General features: G+C 48.6%; 1 protein-coding gene across 2 annotated transcripts in view; it reads right to left on the bottom strand.

Annotated features, from left to right (window-relative positions):
* Shisa9 (shisa family member 9) overlaps positions 1–1402 on the bottom strand; it is a 310878-nt gene extending 309476 nt beyond the window's left edge. The window contains exon 1 of one of the 2 annotated variants that reach the window (XM_060364201.1): positions 396–1402. In XM_060364201.1, coding sequence (XP_060220184.1) covers positions 396–1081 — 686 coding nt within the window. In that variant the 5' untranslated portion in view covers positions 1082–1402. The remainder of the gene's footprint in view (positions 1–395) is intronic. The other variant, XM_060364202.1, reaches the window with a different exon arrangement.
* Positions 1403–15159: the final 13757 nt, after the last annotated feature.

Below are 15159 nucleotides of genomic sequence, written 5' to 3'. Positions count from 1 at the left end.
TGAGGGCTCACACACGCCCCCCCCCCCACCTCACTTCCTCTCAGGTTCGCCTGACTCTGTTTACCTAGAGCGGAGCATCTAGAATAAATGGATCCTCTTCCCAAAACCCAAGAGTTTGAAGACCCGGTTGTGTGTCTCAACTCCCACCACCACCTCTAGCGAGAAGACAGCAGGTGGGCGAGGCGAAAAGAGACCTTCCCCTTTCACAGTCAACGTTCACCCCCACCTGCGCTGAGCCCAGAACCTCTGCTCCCTGCTGCAAGGGAAAGTTGTCGTCCTGGGTGACATTCCCAATCGGAGACCTTGGGATGAAGGGAACGGTGGCTGGGGGATGCTGGGGATGGGAGGGAAAGGTAAGCGGACCCAGAGAGGAGGGCGAAGAGGGGGCATCCCACCTGGACATGTGTTCCCTTTGGGGCCGGTGCGCTTTCTCCAGCCCTAGCTTGGTGAAGATGCCCACAAGCACCATGACAGCCACCACCCCGCAGATGATGTAGACGATCAGGTTGGTCTTGTCCTTGGTGGGGTCGTGCAGGGGGTCGTCCTTCCGCGCTGGGGGCTTGCCAGTGTTGAGCCAGAGCGGCGTGTCGTAGTTGGTACAGGTGCTCTGGTTCAGCCGCCGCTTCTTAAACGTGCAGCAGAACCGGAAGCCACAAGTCCCGCAGCAGAAGATGAAGTCGCCCGAGCTGCAGTTGAACGGCGGGTCCCACTGGCCCATGACATCGAAGTAGCCCCGACAGGAGTCCGGCGTGGGCGCCCGAGTCGGTGGCGCGTCCGAGCTTCCGACTCCCTCGCCGGCCTCTCCGGAGGCGGCCCCGGAGCGGTTGCCCCCCGTGAGCAGCAGCACGCCGCCCAGTTGCGCCAGCTGCCCGTGCCCAGCTCGCTCCTGCGCCCGGCACATGCGGGCGCACAGCTCGGTGAGGAAGCAGCCGAGGAGCAGCCGGAGGACTCGGCGCATCGTGTCTCCCAGCCCGGGCTGGAGCGCTCGGTCGCCGCTGGAGCCTCTGCCGCCGCCTCTGGACGCGCGGCCGAAGCTGCCGAGGCTGCTGGCGGGGGCTGCGGGCCGTCGCTGGCCGCACATGCAGGGAGGCTGCGCGGGGCGCTCGGTGGTCGGCGGCCACTGCGCTGGGCTCAGCCTGCCTTCGCCTCCAGCGCGCCGCGCGCCGAGGAAGGGGGCCGGCCGGGGAGGAGCGCGCCGGGGCCGGGCGGGGACGGAGCCGGAGCGGGGGCCAGCGCGGGGTGCAGGTCCTGCCGGCCACCGGGAGAGGCGGAGGCGGAGAGCAAGGGAGAGTCGGTGTGTCCGTAACTCCCCTCCGCCCGCCGCCCGGGGCTCGGCTCCCCACGTCCGCTCGCTCGCAGGATGCTCTTCACCTCGCCAGCTCGCCAAGTGCGCTGGAGAGAGCGAAGCGACACTTGTGGAATGAAGGGAGGGCCTTAGGGGAGGGGGAGGGGAGGAGGGCGGATAGAGGAGGAGTGAGGGGGAGGGCGAGCGCGAGCTCGAAAGGGGCGGGGGCGCGGGAAGAGGTGACTCGGGCGGGCGGGCGGGCGGGCGGGGGCGAGTGGGGGGCTTTCAGAGACCGCTCCGGTAGGAGCAGTGAGCTCCGCAGCCGCCAGGCTCGGAAGAGCAGCTCGGATTTCCGGGCAGGTGAAGAGAACCGCGGCCGGGACCTCCGGCACCTCTGGGGAGAAAGGTGCGGCTCACCCCAAGCAAAGGCTCAGAGGTGGCTCCGCCCGCGGCTTTTCCCCCCCTAGGAGTGCGTGCGCAGGAGCTGCGGTTGCAATCTGTCGATCACGCAAGGGGTGACTCTAGGAGAATCGGGACAGACTAGATGGCTTGCTCACTCTTAAGACACACTAGAAGCACTGTAGACAGGATCTTCTTCCACCTCCCTGGCGTGCGGGAACAGCCTTTGCCCTTCCTAGGGATGCGCCCTTCTGCTTGGCGCAAGCCCGGGATGTCCCTGAACAGAGAAGACAAAGGCTAAACTGGGAAGGTGGGTGAAGTGTCAAGACCCTGGACTGTGGTGAGCATCCCAGGATAGGGGCTTGGGAACTCACTGAAGACGCCGGAGGGTCTGGGGAGGTAGCCAGCGGTTCATCCTGGAAGGTCTCTCCTAGGACCTCGCCTAGCCCCTGGGACCCACAGCTTTCTGTCTCTTCGCCCCCGCAGCGTTCGCTGAGCTCCACAGGAGGGCACACCGCGGAGCCGCCTCTGCGCCGGCAGTTTTGGCGCAGCGCAAGGCCTGGGCACTCATCCTCAGCCACCCTGTCGTTCCTGCAGCTAGCGCGACAGTCTCCAGAGCAGGCTGTCCCCTGTCCCCACGAAGCCCCCTTTCCCGACATCCTCACCGAGCTCGCTTCCTAGACTCCCAGCATCTCTTTCAGCCTTTCCAAATCTGCGCGTTCTTCCTCCCTTTCCCCTGGCCGATTCCTCAGAGACCACCATAGGCCCTCTCCCATTTCCCCCACTTCTTCCTGTCCTCGCTTGGATTTGATTTCAGTAGCACCTAGAACAGGATTCACATCAAAGCTGAAAAGCTAAATTTGTATTTCCATATGCCCTGGCGTTTGTTTTTAATTCTATTAACTAAGTATGCTCTTTGCAGCAGGCTGGGTGATGGACAGCGGAACAGTGCTTTCACTGCTCTCCTCTCCTCGGCTCCAGCTGCAGGTCTTTTGGAGGACATTTTCAAAGGACCAAGAAGTTGGGTCACATCTAAAATGCTATGCTGGGAGCCCCTTAATTGGAAAATTGTGGGAGGGTTTATTGGGACCGTGTGGAAAGTTTTCTCCAAATCAAAGAGTTTGGCTAGGCTCCTGCTCCATTTGAATAAGCAAGATTTACAAATGCAGCCCAGGGCCACCTTGTTAGACCATACCCGGTCTTAAAGCCAAGACCCGCTGCCTTAGACTGTACTCCAACCATCCCCCACCTGGAAGGGTGAGAACTGCCAATTCATCAGCGTCCTCACAACAGGATCACAGAAATAAGGGGGGAGGCATATCTGTCACACTGGCCACCCACACCCGCCACCACCCTGTCCGGCCCACGAACACAAGCATTGGTGTGGGAGTTGATGGCAGCTGACATTTATCTGTGGCTGTCAGCATAGCCCCTCAGCTTGCTTTTATTAAAAATCAATGTCTACTGAGTACCAGGCAACCTGGGGGCTTGTGGAGGAACCGCTGAGCACAATGGCCCCCTGGACCTTCTGCCTCTTAATAAATATTATCTTCCCAGCGGGAAAGTGGAGAAACTGATTGGGCTACCCAGGGTGGTTTGTGGAGTGAATGCTGGAGTTAACACTTGACCCAAGAGATCTGCTTCCAGAGCCCCTGGCGTAGCTGCTTCCTAACACACGCCCAACCTACATTTATTATATATTTACATTTTTAATGTCTCCAAACACTGCCATGTAAATGATATGACCAAAAAGAGCCTTGCTCATTTGTGTTCCACAGCACAGAGATAAAAACTGCTTATGAACTATGTTAGCTAGTTGTTTAGTTAATTAAGGTTTTAACAAATCATGAATAGTGAAGTGTTTGTCATGAAAGTATGAGGACGGGAGTTTAATCCCTAGAACCAATGTGAGAACGCAGAACATGGTGGCATTTACGGGGAAGTGGAGACAGGCAGATCCCTGGGACTTGCGGCCCGCTGGTCTAAGCTTCTGTGGCTCTTCAGACACGGTGAGAGGCTGGAGAGACAGCAGTGGAGAGCCTTCACTGCTCCTGCAGAGGACTTAGCTTTGGTCCTTAGCACCCATAGCAAGTGACTTTCACTCACATGCAGGTCCAGTAGTGGAATATATGACACTCTCTGGCCTCCACAGTAAACTGCATGCACTTGGTACACATAAATTCACACAGACAAACACGTAAAAAGATAAATCTTTTTAAAAATTAAGGTCTTAAGGAGTGACACTTGGAGTTGTCATTTGACCTCAACAGGCACTGGAACACGTGTGTGTGCACCCAAACCGAGAGGAATATGCACACACAGAGCACACATGCACACACAGAGCACATAGACACACACAGAGCACATAGGCACACATGCACACACAGAGCACATAGGCACACACAGAGCACATAGACACACACAGAGCACATAGGCACACATGCACACACAGAGCACATAGGCACACTCAGAGCACATAGACACACACAGAGCACATAGGCACACATGCACACACAGAGCACATAGACACACACAGAGCACATAGGCACACATGCACACACAGAGCACATAGGCACACATGCACACACAGAGCACATAGGCACACACAGAGCACATAGGCACACATGCACACACTTAGAGCACATAGACACACATGCACACACTTAGAGCACATAGGCACACATGCACACACAGAGCACATAGGCACACATGCACACACAGAGCACATAGACACACATGCACACACTTAGAGCACATAGACACACATGCACACACTTAGAGCACATAGACACACACAGAGCACATAGACACACATGCACACACTTAGAGCACATAGACACACACAGAGCACATAGGCACACATGCACACACACAGAGCACATAGACACACACAGAGCACATAGGCACACATGCACACACTTAGAGCACATAGACACACACAGAGCACATAGGCACACATGCACACACACAGAGCACATAGACACACACAGAGCACATAGGCACACATGCACACACTTAGAGCACATAGACACACACAGAGCACATAGGCACACACACATAGAACACACACACACTTAAAGCACATAGAGACACACACACATAGAGCACACACATACACATTGGGGTGGGGGAGAGACAGAAAACAATCATTAAGGGCAAAAGGAGAAAAGGAATACTCAAAACTAGGAGGGACAGAGTTTCATCCATTGTGACTTCTCTGAGGTTGGCAGATAACTACACGGGGGCCTGGGAAGGACCTTCTAGAGACGTCCTAGGATCAAGAAGTTGTGATCTCTGTGAGCTCTGTCCAGCCGGTGGTAAGGCCAAGGCTGGGATAACCTGCCCAGCTACTGTGTGGTCTGCTGCCATCTTCATCCCTGCTCATCACCTCCGCAGTGCTCACCAACCCTCACCAGCATCAGGGACTCCTTTACAGCGAATGACCTCACAGAAAAGCAGGTTTTCTCTCTCTCTCTCTCTCTCTCTCTCTCTCTCTCTCTCTCTCTCTCTCTCTCTCTCTGTGTGTGTGTGTGTGTGTGTGTGTGTGTGTGTGTCTTTCTCTGTCTGTCTTTCACATACACTATTGCAAGATGTGAGGGGGGAGGATTTAAGAGACCTTGAAACATGATTTTTAAATACCTTGGACAAAATCTGGACAGGAAAGTCCACTTCAAGATCTGCCTTTGGTCTCTGCAAGTCTCTGTCTTGACAACTTTTGACTCTCTGGCTGCTGCTTCCAGCTTTAATTAACAGAGACTGCCCCCTGTATGCCACAAGAAAACTGCAGGAGCTGCGCTTCAGAAGGAAGCAGACTGAAATCCACCCTGCCTTCCTTTTTCTTGGAAGAACCTCCACCTCCGCCCCTTCCCCAGGAGCTTTTCTCTGACTCAGTTCTCTTTCTGTCTGCAGTGGCTGTAACTGTGCCTGTGACTGCTGGGATTGCCTCAGCCCATGAGCCAAGCCTTTGAAAAATATTGAGGAAAATCTTTTTTGTTCTTTTCACTCTTGAATTTGGGGAGGAAATGTCCATTTTCTCTGGACATGACAAGTTAGCAAGTATAGCCACTACCTCCTGATTGGGGATATGACTATTTGGCACACATGACTAACAGGGTATTTCTTTTAAGGCTTCTATATTGGGGGAGGGGGGAGGCAGGTTATAGAGTTACTCACTGAAACACCTGGCAAGTTTGTGGATAAAGAAGAATCACATTGATTCTCTACCCCAAACCACTGCAGAAACAAATCCACGTGAACACATCACAAGGAAAAACATAGCCCTTTAATAAAAGCTTTTTTTTTCTATGAAAGAGATGAAGATGATGCTACAGTTTTAGGGCACGAACCCTTTCACTATCTAAAGAAGAATATCCTTTGCTCTGGCCTCAGTTATCAGGCTGCAGTACCTTCAGCAGCAAGCATGCAGTTGTGCCAGCCAACAACTAAGGAGGGAAGGGTGGGGGCTGCCTGGGACCACCTTAAAACCAGTGTTCATAAGCCCTGCAACAAATTAAATTATATGCACTGTGGCCCTTGTCTGAATGGGTTGTTTGTTAATCTCCCTCATCAGGTGGCTTTTAAGGTTTCAAAGAGGTTTCCAGGCAACTGTTAGCCTTGAGGGAGAAAAAAGGGAGAGATGACACAGAGGCAAACGCTAGCAAGCTTTGCCTGCTTCCAGAAGCACACATTTGACGGATTTTATTCTCCATGTCTGGAGAGGTAAAGCAGCATCACAGAAGGGAAGTAGGTCAATAGCGTGGCTCCTCTGCGCTGGGGGTGGTGCCCCGCCGTAGACACACCATTTGTCAAAAGTGTCTTATTTGTTTCAATATGCGTTAGAAAGAAGCACATCCTCCAGATGAATTCATAGGCAGAAATGTTAGAGTATAGTTGATTATTTTAAATTCACTAATGTAAAGTCAATCTAAGAAAAACAAACCCAGTGTAGTATTTATAAGAAAAGAAATGAGAGTATCTGGTACTGAAACCTGAGGCTGAAGAGGGGGTAGCTTAATTCAGACTGGGTTTCCTGGTCTCAGCACTACTGTTATTGGGGAGTGTGCACACCTGTTTCATGAGGACATTATGTGCACTGGGGGATAATTGGCAGGATCCCTAACCCTCACCCACTATTATAACAACTAAAATTTTGATAGACATTGCCAAATATCAACTGGGGGTCAAAATTAAAACCAGTTAAAGACCATGATTGTAGTGTTGTGCCTATGTTAAAATCTCAGCTCTTCCTGGTTGACATTTGAAGAGATTTGTGTGGGGGCCAGTGAGGTTTTATTACATAGCACAGGCTGGCTCTAAGCTTCTGCCTTCAAGTAAGTTTCTCACTCTCTCCAAGCTTTGGTTTTTTACCAGACCAGGGTAATGATGTCTCTCTAGGCACATGGCTGCAATCTGAACACTCAGTAGGCTGAAGCAAGATCATGAGTTCAGGGTCAGTCTGGACTATATCAAGACCCTATTACAGAAAGAAAGAAAGAAAGAAAGAAAGAAAGAAAGAAAGAAAGAAAGAAAGGAAGGAAGGAAGGAAGGAAGGAAGGAAGGAAGGAAGGAAGGAAGGAAAAAGAGGAAACAAAGAGTGACATCTCTCTCCATGAATGCCCGGCCCCTAGTTGCTTCGTGTAATGTCAGGTATGGCAAGTGGAGACTCTGCAGTACTTAAAGAGGCTCTTTAACATGTGAGGGCTGCAGGGTGCCTCAGCTGTATGCACTCAAAGAGGCAGAGACTGGCCTTTCCCTCAGTACTACACAGTCTCTAGAGGGGAGGCATACAGTACAGAGCCAGGGCAGGCTTCCAAAGGTAGACCTCTGTGCTCAAAGTGATACCACATTTACTTTAAGGCCCTGCAGATGTCTTTTGAAATTAGAAATGATGACAGGGTGAGACATCGATTCTCTGTGTAGTTCTAGTTGGCTTTAAACTTCCTGCCTCAGTGTCCCATGGGCTGGGATGGCACATGCGCTCTGACATGTCCAGCTTCAGAGAAATTTTTGAGCAAATGGCTGAACCCTTTCATTTTGCACTGGACATAGTGGCATAGCTGAATCCAAGCAGAAATAGGGGTCAAGTTTATAGGCCTATAGAAAAGAGCATGTGGGGAGGAGAATTAGCAAGGATTTGAATAAAAATTGATGTGGTGAAACCCATTACTTTGTATGCTGGTTTTAAAAACTATTTGTTAAATGGATATTTAGCTCCGGTGGATAGGAGAGGGCTGTTGACATTGGAGCAGCCATCAATTAATGTATATCAGCGTTTTCAGGAGTAGAGTAAGAACAACTACAGTAGACACAAGCCAAAAGCACAATGCTGACATGTGTGGAGGTTCCCACTGGTCCCTACAAGACAGAGGTAAGTCTACTGAGATGTGCTCGGGAAGCACCTGCTTTGGGTTGTTGCACATTGTGTTCATGCCACAGTTCATATCTGTGGAAGGTGACAGAAATTAGTGTTGTGTTTATCAGGGTTGGTACAAATGTATGAGTGGTTTTTAAATTCTTTTTATGTGTTTTCATGTACATCCATGCATGAGCAGGTGTGTATACACACACACACACACACACACACACACAAACACACACACACACACAGAAATTATGTATGGAGGCCTGAAGCTGATGTTGGGACTCTCTCCAACTTAATTGAGGCCTGTCTCACAGGTAAGCCCACAGCTCCCAGTCAGTCTAGTCTGGCTAGGCAGCTTGCTCAGGGGGTCTCTTTGCATCCCAAGAGCAAGAACTGTGGTCAGGCCATCCACCTACCCAGCATTTATGTGAGCCCAGGAGACCCAAACTCCACTCCTCAGATTTCTGTGACCGGCATTCTAACGACTGAGCCCTCCCAGGCTCTCACTTTTTTTTTTTTTATTCAAGGCAGAGTCTTTCACTGAGACCTGGGCCTCATGGATTAGGCTCTGTGAGTTTGCCTAGTCTTAAGAAAAACATCAATATGGAAATATTAGTAAAACTGTTAACTGAAGTTGAACGAGCCCAAATTCTGTTCATTGTAGGCAGATCCTGGCCACTAAATCACAAGCAATTATCTGAATGATTTAAGTCCCTCCAACTGTTTCATGAAGTCAAAATAGGTTTAGAGATCAATAAAATAATGGGTTGTGTCCCCAGAAATGAGATAAGAGGAAACCCTCATAGCTGTGTAATTCCAGGCTCCTTACAGATTACCAGTTAGTTCTTTGTTAAATGGTGAACATTTAACAAGTCTCCTCAGGCTTGCAGGAGATAGATTACTCCTGCTGCATGAACAGTTCTGTGTGTTGGACCTTGGATTGGTCTTGCCAAGATAGCTTTGAGGACTCAGATGGACTCACTTGTTGCACATAGCCAGGCTAATGGGTATTTCTTGGCCTGGCATAGTGTTCAGATAGGAGAGCTTTTCTTCATCTCATGAGGCCTTTTTACTCAGAGAAGCTTTGCCCCAAGATGGCTGGGCAGGCTTTGAAAAGGCACACAAGTTCTATTGAGACCCAAACTTAGAACAGGCCTTGCTTCACTGCTGCCCCAGGTTGTTTGCCAATGCAAGCCAGACAGCCTGCATATGTGTGAATGACTGTAATGTTTCCAGGACCAGCCTCTTATACAGCAAAACCCTGCCACTACCACACTCTTCATACCCCCAAGGCTCCCTGATCACTGGAGTTCTCAGTTACAGGAAAATGGGCAGAAGTAGAAGTTAAACAAAGTAAGCCAGACTCAGAAAGACAATTGCCATGTTTTTGCAAAAGTATGAAATCTTTCTATATTAGAAAATTTTGAGCACTAATAAATATCCTTGCATGTGTCCTAGGCATAGGGAGGTCTTGGATGCCACAGTGTCTTAACGTCTCCCAGTCACCAAATTCATATAATTCTCTGTAAATATTTATCAAAACTTCAATTCCCTCCACCTCCCCCTTTTCAATCCTCTCCCCTCCCCCCCTTTTCCTTCTTTTTTCCCATCACCTTCCCTTCTCTTGCCAGTCTTTCCCTTTCTGTTGCCTCTACTGCAGTTCCAGCTCTCATCACTTCTTTATGACAATTTCAAGTCTCCCTGGCCTTACTCTATCACCTTTCTTTATCTCCTCACCCCCAAATCCAATTGCCTTTCACGTACTTAGCAAGCCTTCACTGTACGTTCACTTAGCTCTTGGTGCCAAGTGAACATGCCAGGATTGAGGTCAGCTGGTAATAAAATACAAACCAGCTGTGTTAGGCGACCTATGTCATGTGCCTTGATAAACAACTCCAAACTCTCAGTGGCCTAAACAACAAATGATGACTACATCATCTTAAAGTCTCTTGCTTCAAACTGCATGGAAGAAGGCAAGAATATGAAGGATCAAGCAAGGTCCTTTGACCTCAAGTCTGGAAGTGAAAGGCATCCTCCTTATCATATTCCATTACTCAACCACACTGCACAAATCTGAGAAGAAAGGAGAGCAGGAAATGTAGTTTTCTTGTATTCCCTGAGAAAGAAAGAATGTTGAATACCTAGCCAGTCCCAGGCCAGAAGAGACACCTGTACTTTATGAAGTGCATGCTGTGTGTTAGCCTTTCACCACTGTGAGAGGATGGTTCACAACAACAAATTGAGAGCTGGAGAGATGGCCCTGGAATAAAGTGTTACCACGTAAGCGTGAGGACCTGAGCTCACATTCCTAGTACCCACATAAAAACTGGGCATGAATTCCCAGTGCCGGGCAGGCAGTGATAGAAAAATCCCGAGGGCCTGCTGGTCAGTCAGTTCACCCAGGCAGTGAGCTTCAGTGTCTCAAAAACTGAGGTGCAGAGGAATTAAGGAAGGTGCTTAAGGTCAACTCCACGTGAGTGTGCACACGTGTGCACACACAGACATGTACACAAACAAATTAAAGAATAAAAGAGTATTTTTCTCACTATTTCAGAGGTTTTGGGTCATGGTTATTTGCCCCATGCACCTGAGTAGGGCATGACTGTAGCAAGATCATGTGGCAGAGGAGGTCCTTCACTTCATGGCAGAGAGGAAGCAAAGGATGAGATGGGAACCTGGTAGACTTTCAAAGTCCCCGCCTCCACTGATCTACTTCCTTCAGCTAAGCCTCACCTCCTAGGCTTTCTAGAACTCAGCCCTAACAGTCCTGACAATTGCAGACAGAGCATTCATCACATGTGGGAGGCACGCCATCTTCAAACAGTAACGCTGTGGTAGGAGAAACGGGGTATTCTCCTGTTTAGTATGTTCATATGTTTAGTATGACTCTGCTGTTTAGTATGTTCATATGTTTAGTATGATGGATGCAGGGAAGCAGAGTAGTGAGTACTGGCTCCCTAGTAGGCATCTAGGTTTTAATACCTAAAATATTTTACCTAGTGAAAGAGACTTTGCAGATGTGATGCTAAAGCTCCTGACATGGGAAAAACAGGCAGGCTGACGAACAGCTTCAAGTGTCATCACAAGATTCTTAGAGAAGAGTCAGAGGGACTCCACTCTGGCTGCAGAGTAGACCGTGAGACGTGCTGTCAGAGCAGAGCCTGGAGTGATGCACTTTGAAAGGAAAGAAATAAAACTGGGTGATCACTCACTTAGGACTGTGCTTGCCAAGCAGCCCATCCTCCAGGGCCTATGGAGAGAAGCCTGGTGTGCTGGCACTCTTGCATTCCTAGCACTGTGGACGTGGACACAGGCAGATCCCTCCTCCCTGGCTGGACAGCCCACCCCAATCAGTGAGTACTAGGCCAAGTGAGACATTCTGTCTCAAAAAATACAAAAAAACAAATAACAACCAAAATAAAAAAGAATTGGATGAAGCCTGAGGAAAATATTCTTCATTTTAAATTACTCACTTTGTGGAATGAGAAAGTGTTTATGAGAAAAAAACTCAGCCTATGTCTATTTTATGTACTCTTGAGGTACAAAAAAAAGTGCATCTTCAATGCTTCCTAATCTTTCATTAAAATTAGATAAAGGTCATGTGACATAGCCAATATTTATTATCTACTAGCTGTCCATCAGTGAGTTCTTGAAATGTGTGTGTGTGCGCGCGCACACACACACACACACACACACACACACACAGCACAATTACAAAATAAGAAAAGCCTCTGGTTCAGTGGTGGGCAGATGTTACAGCAACTTTGGGGAACAAGAAATGTCCTTACACAAAAGCATCGACAAACTAAAGTGCATCGTGGGAAACCAGTGAGTGTATAGGGCTCACTTAAGGAGTGTAGGTGAGGGTTGCAGGAGTGTGAGTGAGCTCAGAGCAGCTCCACCGCCAGAACGCCTCATCCAGCATGGTGCACACGTGTGTCTTCCTCTCCACTAACCTCCCACAGGCCACATACCCTGATGCTCCAAGACCACAAGGCCACGTGCGATGATGGTAGAGTTAGATGTGACTGGCCAGCAGATGAAGGAAGAGCAGCTGGGATGTCAGATGACAATTCTGTGACACTCCCCAGCTCCTTTTTCTTTGAGAGACAGCCATCGGTCTACAGACCTGATTTCTGGGGTCCCTCCAAAGCCATCACAGCTTCTCTGATGAAGACAGTGGCTGGAAGGCTCAGAGGTTAGTGCACTACAACAGCTTGTGAGCCAAGCTGGAACAACATGGTATCACCCCAGGACCTCTTCTCATAAGAGAGAGAGAAATGGCCCTATCACTGAGCACACCTAGCATGAAGACAAAGTAAGAACACAGCTGAATCCAGCTTGGAGATGAGAGAGTCAGGACAAGGAGGAGATATAGAAAGTCATTTTGTTTTTGTTTTTGAGACAGGGTCTCATACAGAAGCATCAGCTATACTAGAAATCATTGTGTAGCCCAGGCTGGCTGGCCTTTAAATTGTAGCACTCCACATGCCACAGGCTCCTGAATATTGGGATTACAAATGTGAATCTTGGGCTCCCTGAGTCTAGCCAGCACTAGACTTGACCCTGTGTTTGGAGTTTTATGAACAAATGTACCAAACCACTCTTCGTTTCCTTGGATCAAGTTGGTTTCTTTAGGAAAAAAACAATCCTCAGCAGCACACCATCCTCATACAATCATCCTATTTGAAAACATTGAATCAAATCCAGTGGTTGACAAATCTTAGAATGTATAGAATTTAAGCAAAGAACTTAAAAAGAATGCCTTGCCTACAGATTCTGAGACAAGATGGTTGATCCCAAAACTGCATTCTGAAATTACCCCCACCTACATCTAACATAAATCACAGATATGGTGTGTGTGTAAAGCATGGTCCCCAGCTTTAACCTGAAGGAAGTGACCATCTGACCTAGTGCCTACTATGAGCCACACAGTGGGGTGTGTTTTTACTTCACTTAATCATCCTGAAAGACCTTGTGTGTGTGCACATGCATATAAAGAGAGAGGTCAATGTCAAGTGTCTTCCTCCATCACTTCCTACTTTATTTTCTGAATCAAGAAAATTTATTTTCATTGAACATAGAGTTTGTCAATTCAGCAAAACTAGCTGGATAATAAGCTTCAGCAATCCAGCAATCCCCCTGCCTCTGTCTCTCCAGCAACAGAATTTCAGGCATGATGTAACCACACCCAGTTTTTACATACATGGTCTGACCTCAAATCTTCACAGCACGATTTGACCAACTGAGCCATCCCCCTGCCCCCTTCTTGCTTTCAGTGGTGTGTAATTCCTGTGGCACCAGCTCCCTCTGAATCAGCTAGGTGTGGCAGCACATCCCTGAAACCACAGCTATATGGGAGGCCAAGGCAGGAGGATTAAAAGCTCAAGGCCTAAGCTAAAGAACTAACTCCAGTCAGCCTAGGAAATGTATGAGAAGGACTGGGGATGTAGCTTAATCCTTGCCCAGTATGTACAGGCCCTGGGGTCGACTCTCAGCACTGAAAGGAGAGGAAGAAAAGAAGGGGAAGAAAGAGGAGGCTGTGTGTGTGTGGTGTGTATGTGAGTGTGTGTGAGTTTTTATGTGTGTGTGTTCTCTGGGGGGGTGAGTATCTGTAAGTATGTGTGTCTATATGTGTGTGTGTGTATGTCTCTGCGGGGGGTGTATGTTGTGTGTCTGTTGTGCATGTACTATGTGTATGTGTGTGTGTGTGATATGTATCTGTGTGTATGTTGTGTACATGTCTGTGTGTGTGTCTGTGTGTATGTGTATGTCTGTGTGTGTGTGTATGAATGTGTGAGTGTTTATGTGAGTGTGGGTCTGTGTGTATGTGGTGTATGTGTCTCTCTGTGTGAGTGTGTGAATGATCCTGTTGCCAGCAGAAGAGAGGAAGAATGTTTCATAAACATGTGTCAGACAGACAAGAGAACTTTGTAGTCACTAGATCTATGTCCTTTAGTGGTCCCGTAAAAGATTTTACTGAACACCCACATGTGGGGACCAGGGTGTAGCTGATCCTATGAGTGAGCAGGAAAATGATTCTGACCAATTAGGTCAGGAGAGAGTGCTCTGCGTGTTTATTCTGCTACTACAGGTGAACATTAGACTGTTTATCTGAAAGGCCAGCTTCCTCCTTTTCTTTTCCCTCCCTAGTAATGGACAATGGTAGTGAAATCAGACCCCCAAAGGTGGTTTTGCTTTAAAGCAAGCCAGAAAGCCTCCACCACCCATCACTGGTCTGTCCTCACTGTGGGTGTATGTGTCTGTGCATGTGTGTATGTGAATATTTTTTACTTGAGCAGAAAAAAATCATCCATCTTTAGATATTTGATTATATTGGTTCCAGGAGGGTGGGGAAAAGAGGGTCTGTGAAAAATACCAGAGTCATCCTGTATAAACACTTGTTCAGTTTCCTGCCTGAGTGAAGCCGAAAGGACAGGGCAGGATGGGAGACTGGATCCCCCTGGCTTGGCTTGGTAAGCTCCCCAACTCTATGCTGGTCCTGTAGCGCAAAACTACCTTGTCACAGCTTCCTAGACAACAAAAAGGGTGACATTAGAAAGAGGCTCAAGACGGGGCCTGCTGATCCTCTAGGGAGACCGTAGGTTAGTGTAACATCTACTGAGCAGATGTGCTGACAGGAACAGGGCAAAACAGCAGGTGTGGGGGATTGCAAACCCCCGCTGTTACACAGATGATTCCACGACCAGAGAGTGTTATACCATTGGTTAGAACTGTTAGTGCTCTCTCGGTGTTTATCAGCAGAGCAGAGTATTTTTTACATGAGCTGAAAATTTAGTCCATCTTTAGATATTTGATTATATAGATTCCAAGAGGATGGGGGAAAGGAGGAATCTGTGAAAAATGCCAGAGTCATCCTGTATAAACATCTTTTCCAGACCTGTAATGTTCTGACTTGATGATAAGAAAAAAAAAAAATGAAGCCAAAAGGATTTGGAGCCTAATTTGAGAACTCCATCAAGACACTGGAGACAAGGGCAGCCATAGCACTTTGGCCGACTGTATCTTTCAAGGCCAGTTTGCTGACATCAGCGTGATGTGTGTAAAAAGCAAAACATGCTTTTAATAACACCCTGAACTGCCCAGGCATCTA

Source organism: Meriones unguiculatus, chromosome 11 (genome assembly GCF_030254825.1).
Source record: "Meriones unguiculatus strain TT.TT164.6M chromosome 11, Bangor_MerUng_6.1, whole genome shotgun sequence".
Lineage (NCBI taxonomy): Eukaryota > Metazoa > Chordata > Mammalia > Rodentia > Muridae > Meriones > Meriones unguiculatus.
Note: the sequence above shows the minus strand (reverse complement) of the source record. Positions and strands in the feature narration are given on the sequence as shown.